Here is a 17,083-nt window from a genome sequence, read left to right as displayed (position 1 = left end):
CGAAGAATGCATGCAGGCCTAGAACTTGGATTACTACATTGAGGCCAGAGTTGGCGAGGTCTACTTTTTAAAATTTAAGAAAAAATTGCACTGTAAACATATGACAGATAGTATAGCATAGTAGTTAAGAGCAAAAATGAGTTATAAAGTCAAACAGACCTGAACTGGTAATCCTAGATTCCCTAAGTAACAATGAATGGGTTTCTTAAATTCTCTATGCTTTTGCTTATTCAAATATAAAATGAGGATAATACCAACTTACAGGGTGGCCACAAGAATTCTGCTCCAAAGTCACAGCCTATTGTTTTATATATTTCACTCTGATCACAGCACTTGCTAGCCACCTGATACATTCTTCTTTATTTTTCTTTTATTGTCTATGACTACCAGCCCCCACTGGAGTATCAACTCCGTAAGAGCACAGATATTATTTGTCCTGTTCAGCACTGCATGCCCAGTATGGGTAATAGTTCCAAGCACTCAATAGATGCTCAGCAGATGGATGATGAATGGAAAGAAGGAATGGAGGGAGGCAGGCAGAAAGGGATGGAATGAGAAGAAGAGGAGAGAGGGAAAGATGAAAAATGGAGAGTACTAAAATAAAACTTCAAAAAAACGGTGGAAATGTGCTGATGAACTAAGTAACTATGTTAAAACCATTTTCTCCCATCATTTAGTATTCTACATGATCACTTTTATGGCCCCATATTTAAATGCATGGACCCAATTTTGAACACTTAATTGTTCCCAGTTTGCTTGTACTATAAATAGCACTATGATGCACATACATACACCTATGACTATATTTGTAAGTCCTTGTGCACCTGTATGATTTCTTTAGTACAGACTTCTAGAATTGAAACTACTGTGCATTTTTATGTTTATTACACATAATCCCAAACCTCATCCAAAAGTTTCTACCAATTTACACAACCATCAGCAATGTATGGGAACACCTAGTTGCTAACGTCTTCACAACACAGAGAATTATTATTGTTATAAAAGTACATGTCATTGTTTTCACTTGCCTTTTGTTATTACTCATGGATATAGAGAATATATATTGTATGTTGTTGTTGTTTTACAAACTGCTGATGGATGTTCTCTGCCTGTTTTTCTATTGGATATTTTTCTATTTCATAGTGATTCCTAAGAGGGTTTTGTCTGTTTTTAGAGTAAGAATGTTAATCCTTCACTATCATATCGTACCAAAACACTTTTCTCCAATTTGCTTTTTAATTTTGTTTTAATTGTTTAAATGCTAGACTTAGTCCTAAAGCTCACCCTTTACAATTCGAAAGCCTAGTGACCAGAAAAAGAAGACATTCCTTACCGCTAATAAAAGTAGCTTTAAGGAAAGGTAACCTACAAACGAGTTAAATAATTTCCACAGTAACAAGAGGAAGAAAAGATTTGAAACTCTAAACTTGAGCTGGGAGACTAAGCACTACTCAGAGCTCATAAAATATTTTCATGTTAACAAAATACATTGGGGGATACAAGTTGTGTGCTGGACTAAAGGCCGTAATTTTTTAAGATCAAATTTCTTAGGGCACTTGTATTAATATACACCACACATATTTCTCAGAGGAAAAGTAAAAATGAATAAGAGTTGAAAGCATTACATTCTATCTGAAATACACTTGCCTTTAAATATTTAGGGAAAAGCACCTGTCAAAATACATTTCATACTGTGTCAAGTTCAAACTACTTGAGAACTGGCTAGTAAATTATGGAATGGGATAACTCCTAGTAAATCCATTATATCTGGAATAGATCGAGCAGTTCATCATCTGTAGAAACCCTGAATTTTGATATAATTCTTTAAGAAGTGGGTCATCCCTAGACAAAACGGTTTTATGGCCGTGCTTACCACGAAGGCCCTCCAACATCCTATATCGGTAGTTTTTCTTCCTTCACTTGTCCCCTGAGCCTGAAACTCCTAGTTAAGGAGTGACAAACATGTGGTACATATGTCATTAGTTTCCCTGATAATACCTATGGCTGCTAAAGTTAGCCAATAAAACAATCACTTCTCAGAATAAATCCATTTGCTGCATCGGAACCCTTTTTAACACAGTGCTCCAATAAACTGACGGGAGGTGGCAATCGTGTTTTAGCTCAAGCCCCACTCATCATTAGAACGATGACTAATCTTACTTAAACAGTATCTGTATTTTAAATAGGAAGGCTTTAAAGCCTGGAAATCTTTCAGGACTAAAATGTGTGAAGCCCTAACACTTTGGGCACAGTGGCATTAATGTCTGGAATAGAGATGCTTAGCGTATGCTTCCTTGATCACATGCTGCCCTGCACCTAATTGTAATGTTGTGGCTGGGCCTTTTCAGGCTTCTTATGTCCTAAAGAAGATCATTTGAATGTTAATTCAGAAAGCATGATTATACTTCTCTAACTTTCAAGCCTAGCACTTCAAGTTTCTTCATATATATGTTTAAATATATTTCATGGAAAGAAAAAATTATGCAAATAATATCAGGCATCATGTTACAAAATCAACCATTCCATTACAAATGATATAACTTTTTACTTAATTCTTCTTACCCCCCCATAAGAACAAAAGTGTAGAATTAAAAGTTGTGATACTTTCCCCTTTGGTAACTCTTGGAATGGTCCAGAAATCCTTTCAATGAATGAGTCCTTACATACACATAAGACATAAAAAAGTTTATCTCACATTAGCTAGTATGATAAGCTTCCTATTTGTAGATTCAATCCCCCTCCCGAACTGCTTACTACATGAATCAGGCTTGATTTTAGAGTACATACACTATTGCTGTTGTTGTTTTCCAAATTCTTGAATGTCCCCTTCTTTACATAAGATAAAAGCCATTTAGAGAGACTAAGTGACTTGCTGATTAGGTATATAACTATGCAAACTTAGGGTCACATAACTAGAATATGAAATCACTAGGATTTGCCTCAAGCTTTCTGACCCCGAACCTTTGCAAAAACGGAGGTAAAACGTAAGGAACAATTGTACAGAGATTAAAAACAGTTGGATTTTAGAATATCAGGAAGGTAGGGTACAGCAGCTCAGACAGCGCTAAAAACTGGAAGAGCAAAATAGAAGACAAACTTAAATAGCTTCTCAAAACACAGAGGAAAACACTTAAAATACAATACAGTGAGAACATTTTAAAAAAGAAAGTCTGGAGACCCAACCTATACTTAACAGGAAGGCCTAAAAGAGAAGCCTAGAAAAACTAGAGCAGAACAGATAACATACGAACTAACACACAAAAGACTTCCCAGTATCAGAAGAAAGCTCAGTCTGAAATTTGAGAGTTTGGATCACATTTTTTGCAAACGCAATGAAGAAGAACCATATTATGATGGTAAAAGTAAAGAAAGAAGTCAATAAGCATTCAGATGGGAGATTTTGTTCCATAAGAGACAAAAAGTGGGCAATCCTGGAAATTGTCCAAAATGTTCAGTCTAAACGATAAATGAAGGAGCAATAGTAGAGCTTTAAAAGAAAAAGACAGTAATCCCCAAGTGCTCCCCCTAGCCAAGGGGCTGTCCTGTAAAAGCCACAGTCAGTGGGTGGGAGTTCAGATGTAACACAGGTACAAAACTACCGTTTTCCAAACAAACTATTTGAAGATATAGATATCTAATAATGATAAAAGATTAGTCAAAAGTCAGAACTCAAAGGCAAAAAACCACATTTGGAAAGGTCTTATGATAAGTAACTAAACCAAATAAACATCTAGGAAGAAGACTAAATGATAAATTTAAATGTAGTGAGAGCCAAAATATATTAAAGAACTGCTTTTCCTTTGAAACTAATGATGGCTCTTACTGAAAATTGATGCAAATTAATCATAGATTAAATTTTAATAAAATGGGAAGGGGGAAACGAGGAAAAATAAAAGTACCAACTTTCTCATTCATATTCAATAAAGGGGAGTGAAATATTATTGTTGTGATACTGTGTGATATTTTATTAGTTCAGTACAGTTAAAATATCTGGTAAGAGTCAAGATCAACATTGTAGCCCTTAGGAAAATGGAAATTGAGGGAAATATTGTCTACCATAAATTGACAGAAATATACAACATCATCTTATGTTGAGTGTAGTAGTTAGCCAGTATTAGAACAAGGTTTAAGAAAAAAATTTGTAAACCACTATGGAACTTCCATAAGTACCCCTATAGCTAGCTGCATTGAAGGTACTAGCTCTTGGTTTCTAACCATTCTACTCCTTTTCATGTATTATGCTGCACCTCCCTCCCATAAATAGAAAAACACATCCTAAAATTCATGAAAATTCCATGAATCTTAAGGGACCCAAAACGACCTTGAAAAGAAGAATAAATTTGGAGGCCTCACACTTCCTAATTTCAAAACTTACTACAAAGCTACAGTAATCAAAACAGTGTGATCCTGACATAAAGGCATAGACTAAATGGAACAGCATAGAGACCCCAGAAATAAACCCACATGTGTGTGGTCAAATGATCTTTGATAAGAGTGCCAAGACCACACAACGGGGAAAAGATATTCTCTTCAACAAATAGTGCTGAGAAAACTAGGCATCCAAATGCAAAAGAATGAAGTTGGGCCCTTAACTTACAACATATACAAAAATTAACTAAAAATGGATTGAAGTCTGATATAAGGCCTAAAACTATTAAACTCCTAGAAAAAAAACACAGCAGGAAAGCTTCATGATATTGGCTTTGGCAACGATTTCTCAGATATGACACCAAGAGTACAGGCAACCAAAGAAAACGTAGGTAAACTGGACTTTATCAAAATTAAAAACTTTGGGGCATCAAAGGACACTATCAAGAGAATGAAAAGACGACCCATAGGATGGGAGAAAATATTTGCAAATCATCTATGTGATAAGTGTAATATTCAGAATACATAAAGAACTCCTACAACTCAGCAATGAACAACCAATTCAAAAGTGAACAAAAGACCTGAAGAGACATTTCTGCAAAGAAGATATACCAATAAGCACATGAAAAGATGCTCAACTGCCACTAATATCTAGGAAAATGCAAATCAAAACCACAATGAGAATTCACTTCAGATTCATTAGGATGGCTATTATAAAACAAAAACAAAAACAGAAAATAACAAGTGTTAGTGAGGATGTGAAGGAATTGGAACCCTCACGAATTGTTGGTGAAAATATCAAATGGTCTGGCCTCCGTGGAAAACAGTTGGGTAGTTCCTCAAAAAGTTAAACACAGAATGACTGTGTGATTCAACAATTCTACTCCTAGGTTATATACAAATAACTGAAATCGGGGACTCAACCAAATACTTGTACACCAATGTTCACAATAGCATTATTTACAATAACCAAAAGGTAGAAACAACTCTTTCAACAGATAAACAGATAAATGAAATGTGGTAAATACACACAATGGAATATTATTCATCAATGAAAAGAAATGAAGTTCTGATACATGCTAAAACATAGGTAAACGTTTAAAACATTATGCTAGGTGAAATAAGCCAAAAACAAAAGAACAAATAGTGTATCCACTTATATATGAGGTACTCTGAAAAAACAAATTTATAGGGGCAGAAAGTAGAATAAAGGTTACCAGGGGTTAGGGGAATAGGGAGTTGTTTAATGATTACAGAGTTTGGTTTGCGATGATGCAAAAGTTCTGGAAATGAATAGTGGTGATGGTTGCACAGTGATGTGAATGTACTTAATGCCGCTTAATTGTACACTTAAAGATGGTAGAAAATGGTAAGTTTTATGTTACGTATATTTTACCACAATAAAAAAGTAATACATCTCCCTTTTTTTCAACAAAATAAGCATTAAAACATCATAATTAGCCTAGTAGAATTTCAGCCACACTCTACATTAAAACATCTGATTTTCCAAACCAAGAATGAGCAGTTATAAAATCACCTATCAATTAATTTCTAATTTAAAAAAAGAACTATTACAGGCCTGGAAGGGAAAATACAAACTGCAGTATGTTCACTTTAAAGAATGACTATCACTATTTTTTCCAAAGCACTAAGCTCAAACAAAACATGCTAAAATTTACTAAGAATAAATCAAGCAAAAGATTATTTTCAGAAGTGGAATAAGCTGCTGTTCCAGTGTACCTTCTTTTCTTTCAAATTTTCACTTGAAAATAAATTGTACTAACACTTCACATTACAAAGCTGTAAGAAACTATGCTCTCTCTTCAAAATAGCTAATAGAAAAAGATGTGACTTGTCATATATTTGGTAAAAAAAAAAAATAAAAATAGAAGTAAGTTCCAAGTATTTAATATTCAGAACCTTTAAAATACTGTTGTAAAAATTGCTGTTGCTTTAGAAGAACTTACTGGGTTTAAAATCACTCCCAGTTTATTGACAGATTTAATCTTTAACCCAGGGCACAAAGGCAAATGTATATAGTTATGTCTCTAAATGTTTGTGCAGAGTAAAATTTAATTTACTCTTTGTGGCACTGTATCACCAGCCTCACCCCAAAATATAGCAGAATCTAGCTTGTGTTGTTTAAAATGATAAAATGTTAAACTAACCTTCGACCAATGATTGTTGGTACCTACCAACTGCAGAGTTGGTATTTTAGGCATGAGCAAACCTCATTTAACTTAAAATACCCATAATTAGACTAAATTATCTGTTTCCAGAGTCTGCACACTTGTCCGCAATGTTACTTCTATATTGCAACTAAGGTTTTTTCCTCTTTTGTCACAATAGATGTACACTGACAGATTATGTGGTTTTTGTTCCTTTAATTATCAGTGGGTAAAGAATGTAATGGGAAACTCATAAGGAAAACATCAACTTTGCTCCAAGAGGGGTCATCAGTTTTTTGCTTAATCCAAAGAAATGTTGCAAAGACATGTGAAAACTTTAAAAAGCAAAGCCAAAGTCTACATGTCCTAAATATGCAATCTCTATCCTGGAAATGGTTTATCGCTTTTACAATTAATCCATTGCTTTTGGTAATTGAAATAGGAAGATAAAATTTCATGAAACAGTGAACATATGAGACCTATGTTCACTGACTTTTTAAACTTCTTTCCTAAAAATATCTCCCCCTTATGTCACATTCTGTGAAAACCAACTGATTCTTCAAAAGGTGACCATCTTAAAACTAGATGTCTAATTTATGTATTCCAACTAGTTTGTATCTATAGAAATTTCACCAAATGACATGTAAAGATATCTATTCTCATGATAGCCTTGTAAAGCAGCATTTCATATGAAGGTGCAGAGAAATTCAAAAGGTTAATAACTTTAGAAATGTTAAGTAACATTACCATAGATTAAGACATTGGTCTAGCAAGCACTATCTTAGTTTTTTAATATCCTGTGTAATATTCTACCGTCATATATCACTAACTCAATTTAGCACAACAATCATTAATGATTAAAATCAATTAAAATTCTTAAAGAATTTTGTGGTATCCACTGTGTAAATGAATTCCATTATATAGAGATACTTCAGAGCAGTTTATTAAATAGACCTTTCAATTCTACCTGCTCTGCCAGTGATAGGCTTTTTAATAAGCAATTAATTTTATCTAGGTAACAGTGGTTAGCTATTTCCCAATTCCATTGGCCAGCTACTTTATTATATATACAATCTAACATACAATACATATTTTGTTGCAAAAGAATGACAAGTATTGGTTAAATGAAGAGCAATTTGCCAGTTTGCACCTTTCTTGCTGATATAAAGTTTGATTCTAATTTGTTGTATGCTTCTGTTAATGAAACTATTTAAAATAACTATTAAAGTCTATAACATTAACATAATGGATACATTCTCCTAGAATCTCAAAAGAGGTGGTTTTTTTAAAATTTTAATTTGAGGCTTTGTAACACATGCCATTCACAGAGTTGTTTTCTTTTTTTAATTCTAATGGGAACACTTTATACTTTCAATGAGTTCTGTAATCTAAACCAATCTCTACAACTTTGCTAACATGAAGGGGTCATACAAATTCAGAAAAGGTGGAAACTTTAAGTTTTGTTTTTCTTTTCAATGGCACAAATACGTTTCTGAAAGCAACAGAACCACAAATCTGACACAACACTGGCTGCATACAGTTAACTGGGTGACCAACTGAAGACAGCTCCCCAGAAAGCTTTGCCCTGAATATTTTGGTATTTCGTCCACCCCCAACTCAGAAGCATACAAATGGTTATACTACTCTCTGATTCCTCAGAACAGAACCAAAGGACAGCCTCTCTCAAAAGCCATATAAGCTCTGTGCAGGACCACTATCATTCTGGGATACTAATGCAAGACCATATGTATGGTCATGAATAAATTCATTCTTCAAAGTATAATGTGCTCAGAAACAGTTGAGTCCATTTACCCTTTTCAAATATGGCTAAGAGAAATTAAAATGAAATACAATAAATATCACAAAGCTTTCTACCTAGGAAAAAATTAACAATATATTGGGAACTGGCAAAATAAGTTCTTCTAGAGTCTGAAGAGATGATGTAAAAGAGTATTTTAAGGCAATGAGGTACTTGAGCTTCAGGGTAAACAGGGAGAAACACTCTGTAGAAGAAAACGTTATAATAAAGTTTCACATTTTCAATTCCTATTTCTCCTGCGAAGCCGAAGAATATAGCTTTCACACTCTAGTCCAATCATATTATAGAAAGACTTCTGCTTAAGAGAGAAGCACATGGGATTTGGAACAATTCTACTTGCTTAAGAAAACTACAATGAGATATCATCTCACACCAGTCAGAATGGCCATCATCAAAAAATCTAGAAACAGTAAATGCTGGAGAGGGTGTGGAGAAAAGGGAACACTCTTGCACTGCTGGTGGGAATGTGAATTGGTACAGCCACTATGGAGAACAGTATGGAGGTTCCTTAAAAAACTACAAATAGAACTACCATATGACCCAGCAATCCCACTACTGGGCATATACCCTGAGAAAACCATAATTCAAAAAGAGTCATGTACCAAAATGTTCATTGCAGCTCTATTTACAATAGCCCGGAGATGGAAACAACCTAAGTGTCCATCATCGGATGAATGGATAAAGAAGATGTGGCACATATATACAATGGAATATTACTCAGGCATAAAAACAAACAAAATTGAGCTATTTGTAATGAGGTAGATGGACCTAGAGTCTGTCATACAGAGTGAAGTAAGTCAGAAAGAGAAAGACAAATACCGTATGCTAACACATATTTATGGAATTTAAGAAAAAAGAAAAATGTCATGAAGAACCTAGGGGTAAGACAGGAATAAAGACACAGACCTACTAGAGAATGTACTTGAGGATATGGGGAGGGGGAAGGGTAAGCTGTGACAAAGCGAGAGAGTGGCATGGACATATATACACTACCAAACGTAAAACAGATAGCTAGTGGGAAGCAGCTGCATAGCACAGGGAGATCAGCTCAGTGCTCTGTGACCGCCTGGAGGGGAGGGATAGGGAGGGTGGGAGAGAGGGAGACGCAAGAGGGAAGAGATATGGAAACATATGTATATGTATAACTGATTTGCTTTGTTATAAAGCAGAAACTAACACACCATTGTAAAGCAATTATACTCCAATAAAGACGTAAAAAAAAAAAGAAAAAGAAAAGAAGAGGTCAGTCCAGAATAAAAAGAAAGGTACCTTTCATAATAAAAAGAAAGGTAACCAGGGTACCTGGGTTTACCTTTGCTTTGCGAAAGCGGTAGAGCACCAGCATGCTCACGCAGTCGAGCAGCACACACAGGGCTTGGAAGGAGATGATAGCAAGTCGCAAGTACTTATCCTCCTGGACAAAGCAGGGGCTGTCATCAGCACAGTAGGGGCAGCCCTCCCTGCAGGGCAGGCAGACATGGGCTTCTTCTGACACATCCATTGCATTTCCTGCAAAATGGTGATCCGGACCCCTTCCTGAAAGTTCCAAATAAAACCAGTGTCATTGCACCTCTGAGGTAGGTGAGACTGAGTACAGAGTCAAAACACATCCTTATGTCTTCATTCCTTTTCCCTCTTATTAAAGACCTTTCATCAATCTTCTTGCTAGAGGAGAGAGTTACTTTGTCTTTAGACTCAAACAAAATTCTTTTCATCCTTTTGATTAGAAAAAAAACTGTCATTCAGACTAATTCAGGAAAATTAGCAAAAATGGAACTAAAACTCCTCGGAGGCAAGGAACAGTTTTCTAAGTCTTTTATTTCACTATCTACCACTCACCAATGGAAACTCCCTACAGCACAAATAATATTCCATAAATATTTGTTAAGGAATTAACAGAAGGAAGGATAAGAAAGTTGTGTCATTCTTGTACCAAGCAAATATACACAACACTTTGGAAACTTCTTGACCTAGATGGCACAGAACCCAAAATAAGACTCTGATTGCTCCTTAATCCAGCAGGGATCTCGTCTACCAAGTTCATTAGGTCTAAATTGGATAAAATGGTACTTAATCGACAGTTGTTCAGTGCGCAATTGCCTGATGAGGATGCATCATTTGCCCAGAATACAATCCATACTCACAGGCTCTCACATAATTTCCCACTCTGCACACCTATAGGACATTTCCACACTATAATCTAACTGCTGCTACTGATCTCCCTTTAACTTTAGATTCTTCTGTCTCAGTTATCAAACTTAACGTAGCTCTGAAGTCCAAGAGGTAAGAATTCTCTTTAAATGTTGAGTTGAGTTTAGCATTGATAAATATCTAATTAATAATACATACTTAAAAAAAAAAACCCAAACCTATTTCTAACCCTGACCTCAACATGAAAGATATTAGTAAATATATACCCAGTTTAGTATATAATACAACCATACAGCTCAGTATATAACATAACTTTGATTGAGGAATCTGGGAAAGAAGTTATTCTGGTTAACACCATTTTAATAACACAAAGTCTAACAGAAAATCTTTATTACTTTCATCTCGTGTTGAAGGTTCACAGTCTTTCTAAGATGTATTTTTGTCTTCATTCCTTCCTTAATAAATACAATAGCAAACATAATTGAATATTTCTTTGTTGATTCAGGATACACTGCTGTTTAAGAGTCTTCATTCTGTTACACACTGAAAAGCATATGAATTTCAGTGTCCAGCAGACATGGTTCCCATCCCTAGACAGCTCTGAAACATTAGGCAACTCACCCTACCACTTCGGGTCTTACTTTATTTATATATGAAATATGAATTGCTGTGGGGATTAAATGAGATAGTGTATGTAAATCACAGTGCCTTGCTTTCTCTTCTCCAAATATGGGAGACGCAAAGAGTAATTAGGAATCCACTGGTGTCTTAAAGAAAGGCACTACTGATCAAAAACAAGGAAGTTACAAGAAACAGCTGAGATATGAAGGGAGTCAGTGGGAATGACAAGCTCCATTGCAGATAAGTTAAATTTGACATCCAATTCATTGTCCAGGAGAAATATACAATAAGAAATGAGAAATAATACAAGAATGGAGTGTGGGAGAAGAATCAGTGTCAGTGAAAGAACTTACAGAGAACTCTGGGAGTAGATAAGGTATTGATCAGGAACTGCAAAGAGGAAGAAGTTAAACAGGTAGAAGTTTTCACAATGTCATAGAAGAAAACTGGAATTTACTGGAACATGCTGGAATGTGATCAGAGAGGATGCCTGAGGAAAGACTATGAGGTTTAATGATTATTTCATCCTTCACTGACCTTTAAGACAGTAGTTTCTGGAGAGTGGTAGAGATTGAAATTAGGCTGTCAGGGCTTAAGGAATAAATATGTAATAAAACAGAATACTGTTTCAGTCAATGTTCCATTGAATACAAAAGGCAAGAAGAGCTCATGGTTAATAGGTATAATAATAATGGGGTCAAAAAAAAGGATTTTGGTTTTGTGTTTTGTTTTCTTCCATTACAGGTGAGATCTGAACATAGCTATAGTCAGCAAAAGGAGGCACTGGAAATTAAAAAAAGATTGAGAAGATTGGTAAAGACTTGAGAAGTTAGGATTGGAGGTAATCAAGAGCATAGTTGGGGAAATTAACTCTAATAATTGATGTCACTTCTTTTAACACTAGAAAGTAGAGGTATATTAAAGATATTTTAAGTATTTTTTATAGAGAGGAGGAATCAGTTCAAAATCATTTTGATGTATTGAAGAAAGAAAATGTGGAAGCTAATCTTGTAAAGTCTTATACTTCTTAACAGCTCAGGTAAGAATATGTGTGAAGGTGGCCAGTTTTGAGTATGAAGACATGAAAGATTAAGGAAGCAGTTAAACACAAGATGACCAGTTGGATCACTTGGCAGAAAATGAACCCAGTCTGGATAAGATGGTATGATCTACTGGGAGATCTAGTCAAGAGAGTTTTTTTATTTTCTACAATTTTCAGTAGCATAGAAACGAATGGGGAGGATAAAGCAGTCGAGGGGAGAAAATAAAGAGGATTGTGACAATGGCATTGCTGGGGAGAAGGAAACCCATGCTGCCTTTACTCCCTCGGGGTAGCCAGTGCTCAGTCTTCCAGGGGCCTCCTGCGTACGAGTCAATCTAACGGATTAAACAGGAAAACATTTCCCCATCATCAACCTTACTCACTGGTCAAGGGTGGCCACCAGAGTCATTAATTTCCACACATTTCTGGGTTACGCACTCATGAGCCCAGAGCAGGTTCCTGCACCCTGAAAAATTACTTCAGTGGTGCCCACAGCAGAACAGAAAGGCAGAAGTATGGTCTGAGGTGCCAGTCTGAGGCAAAGAGTAGTACAAATGTACTTATGCAAAGCTGTTCAAAGCTTTCAGAAAATAATCATGGCAATGGCTAGAGTAAGAGGTAGGGCCAAACGGCATGTGAAAGGGTGAGAAACAGGTATGTAATATAGATACAAACTTGAGGAATAACAGGCACACAAATCAAAATCTATGAAGTATGAAAACCTAGGTTACTAAGAAAACAATGAATTAATAAACTCTTGAGTAAAAGGTGGAGAGTCGTATAGGTGAAGCCAGAAAGAGTCACTGTACTGAGAAAGATTAAGAAAATTGTCAAGGATTCAGATGGTCTGATGAGGCTGACAAAAATGTCAAGGGCTCTAAGAACAGATGTGGGAGACAGAGGTCAGGATTTCCCCTTCGGGCCAAGATGGAAGAATGGGGATTGAATTTACTTTTTCATCAGAAATGATGAAAAAATGGGCAAAATATTTAAAAAGTAATGGTTTTACAGACACTGGACATTTGTAACAAAGGACGGTGATTCCTAACAAGTGCAAACACTCTTCAAATAAACCAACTACCATAAACAGAACCACAACAAAAGTTAAAGCAGTAAAGAAAAAGTATGTAGAGAAAATCTTTGTTTTATGAAATAGTCCTTCTGAACCCAACAGGTAGCTAAAATCTGAGGTACATCCAGAGTTTGTGATACAGGACACACACACACACACACACACACACACAAAAGATGGCTTCTAAGTGCCAAAGTCATATAGAATGCAATTTGAATGGTGTCCCCTAGATTTGAAGAACATGCTGACCATAAGCTGGACTTAGAGAGGTCAGCAAGCCTAGGACTAGTAGATCTCACGACAACTCTAATTACGTTGTTAAACACTTTCCTACATGTTTACAAAGCAAATTACTCTGCAGAGGTAGTTTATTCTTGCCTGTGGTCCTTTTCTTTCCTTTACAATACATGTCTAATCCGTTTCCTAAAGATAGTAGACAATGCAATGAATTACTCCCAGTTTAAACTATCACACTTAAAGAGTAGAACCCGGGGAATTCCCTGGTGGTCCAGTGGTTAGGACTCTGCACTTCAGGGGGCACAGGTTCCATCCCTGTTCAAGGAACTAAGATTTCGCATGCCATATGGCAGTCAAAATAAAAAATAAAAAATAAATTAAATTATATTAAAAAAAAATAACGAGTAGAACTCTCTCCAGTTCCCTATTATACAGATTGTAACCAAATCACAGTATGGTGAGATGCTCTAATAAACTAGGTTGATCAAACTATCCAAAGCTCAATGAGCTTTAAGTCATCACCAAAGGAAAAACCTTAATTTCATGTTAGGAAAAAACAAAAGGCAAAACAGTTTCTCTTCTCAGACTTTGCCAAATTCAACAACTGATATTTTTAGAGTATTGTCAAAGACCCATAAGGCATTCTGCAACACTCTAAATATTTGGGTTTAGTTATTTGTTTCCTTTTCATAAGACATATCCAAGGATTAAAAAAGAAAAAAATTTCTCCTGCAATTAAAAATGGAGTACATTCTTTGTGAAATTTATTTTGTGTATATTAAATGTATATAATTAAATTCAATATATATATATATTTTTTTTAATTAGGCTCTCTTTTCTTTCTTTTACTAGAAAATCTTATTCCTAAATCAGACTTATATACCATTTCTGCATATGAGAGAAAGATATACATTTCTTCCACTAATCCAATTTTGTTGCACATCTATCTTGTTCCTAGTTATGGCCCCCTCTACATTGGCATATTTTCTTGTGCATAAACCAAGGTTCTTTCATAGTGATCACAATATCCCCCAATTCTGATTTACTGGAGAGACTGTTACTTGTTTAGATTCAACCTGTTGAAGCAGAGAATGGGAGGCGGAATTCAGGAACACAGAATCTCAGGCAGTCTGTTGTCCAAATGCAACTACCCTGCCCCATTATTCTCTATCTCCACACCAACACAGAGAACTTTTCACACCTGATCCACTCTGTCTCTGTTCACTTCCCTTCCTGCTGCTCCAAGCCGTTATGACTATTTTTAATTGCCTGTGTCCCTCTGCTGTGCTTACTGCTAGAGTTCCACACATCCATATGCTGAACCCAAATAAACTGTGAACTCTCTAAAGTAAGACTATGGTTTTATATTTTTATTTCCCAACCTAGATTAAAATTGCAAAAGACCCAACGTATACTGGGCTATAAAATACAATCATGAGTACAGGACATACCACAGAGAAGCCCATTATCTTCCTCAGGTAGGACTGAAATAATAGCTAATGGGTATTATGTCTACTGAAATAGTAATAGCTAGATTCAGGGTTGTAAACTGACATAATTCCAAACAATTCTATACTTCCTGATACAGGTAATACTAAGTTATGTTGGTTAAATGAGTGTTTCAATATTCACGGATAAAAAGCAATTTGTTGGAAGATAAATTATGATAACATCTTATCCTTTGTGCTCAAAATAATCACAAGATCAACTCACAAATGTCAAACGGTGAAGTGCTGCCATGAGAAACTTCCTCTCTAATAATTGCCTTCGCTTTATTTGATTATGAAAAATCATGAGATTCTATAAGGGACACAAAGTGTTAAAATGGAGAGAAAGCAGAACTGAAAGTCAAGAGATTTGATTTCTAAAGCTCAAAAAAGCTAAAATTAAGGATAGAGCTTTTTACATTTAACTGTTTCCTGTAGGACGCAAAGCATGATTAAATAATCTTCTGGTTCCAAAAATAGTTTATTAATTTAGGCTGAAGTTCTCTACCTAGAACAAGAGTATACATGCAGTTAGTAGAAATCACACTACTACTAGATAATAATAATGGGCTTTTTGTTAATCTACTGAATGGCACTTTAAGTTTATGATGGTTTAAAATTTTAAGTTCCTAGAGAACAGGACTGTGATTTATATACCTCTTTATATACTCAGCACCAAACACAGTAATTTATACATACTGGATAGTCAGGAAATAATTGATAATGATAAAAGTGATCTCTCAAAAGAATAAATTAATTGACCTGTAATACGAATGTATAGTTGAAAATCACATTCAACTCAAATCTTTCTTTGTGTTCTCAAACCAGTTATGCATAAAAATTATATTTTTCAAGATGCTAGACATAAACTAGAAAGATACATTAAGAATATAAGCTATTACTTAATATTACTGTTTAGAAATCATCTTGGATGATAATTTGATTCTGAGGAACTTGAAACATCCTCCAGGCATCCTCCAGAATCCCAATCTGCTTTGCTAAGGCTTAAAAACAAAGTTGATACTTGGAACTTTCAGATGAAGCAAATACTTCCTGAAGACAAATGGCAAATATGAAGAGCTATTAACTTTGGCAATAGGAGGTTTTCAGTTCATTATATGGGTGATCAAATAAATATGCTGCCTTGAGCAAAACTATAGAGGGCATAGGGAGAAGGTTACAGTAGCTCCACAGGAGCACTGGTGAATCTAAAACATTCACCTGTAAACAGGAGCCCATCAAGATAAACTGTGACAATTCGTAAACAGTATGTTAATCTATTTGCTTACCTTAATTATTTTACATTGACATCAGAAAAACATATAACCTCTGGACATTTATACCAAGTTTTAGAAAGATTATATAGAGAGAGACTATTGTATAAAAACTATAATCTTAAAGAATTAAATGACCAATAGATTTTCAAATGCCTTTTAAATTCTACTTTTCTATACATTCCAAAGTTTCTTTAATGTGTATATAATTTTTATAATAAAAACTAAATATTTAAAACCAGGACCCTCTAGATAGCAGTGAGCAACAAAGTAAATTTTGCTCCAAATCCCAAAGGCCTAATTAACCCACCAATGCTACAATTACTGAAAACTCTTAGACCTCTGAAATTGTGAAAATTCTATTTTTGTAGCTTCTAATTTGATATAATTTGAAATGCACAGAATAGCTGCAAGAAATCCGTATAAATGGAATAAAAAGATGTGGCACATATACACAGTGGAATATTATTCAGCCATGAGAAAATAGGATATCCTGCCATTTGTTTCAACATGGATGGACCTTGAGTACATTATGCTGAGCAAGGTAAGTCAGATAGGGAAAGGCAAGTACTATATGATATCACTAATAGAGAATCATACGTGGAATTTAAAAAAGTCGAACCTGTAAAACACAGAGAGTAAAATGGTAGTTACTAGCTATAGGAGGTGACAGGTTAAAATTGATGGTGTTTAAAACTACAAACTTGTAAGGAGTAGTAAATAAGCCATAGAGATATGATGCACAGTACAATGAATACAGACAATAATATTGTACTATAATGATGTAATGTGATAAATATTGCTTCAATGGCAGTCACATTACAATATATAAATGTATCAAAGT

The 17,083-nt window shown here is 35.1% G+C and overlaps 1 protein-coding gene across 1 annotated transcript in view; it reads right to left on the bottom strand.

Moving 5' to 3' along the window:
- GPR158 (G protein-coupled receptor 158) overlaps nucleotides 1-17,083 on the bottom strand; it is a 323,743-nt gene that overhangs the window by 143,253 nt on the left and 163,407 nt on the right. Inside the window, exon 4 of the mRNA XM_060003776.1 lies at nucleotides 9,668-9,891. Coding sequence (XP_059859759.1) covers nucleotides 9,668-9,891 — 224 coding nt within the window. The remainder of the gene's footprint in view (nucleotides 1-9,667; nucleotides 9,892-17,083) is intronic.

Source organism: Delphinus delphis, chromosome 2, assembly GCF_949987515.2.
Source record: "Delphinus delphis chromosome 2, mDelDel1.2, whole genome shotgun sequence".
Lineage (NCBI taxonomy): Eukaryota > Metazoa > Chordata > Mammalia > Artiodactyla > Delphinidae > Delphinus > Delphinus delphis.
The sequence above is the reverse complement of the archived record's forward strand: the minus strand, read 5'-3'. Positions and strand labels throughout refer to the sequence as shown.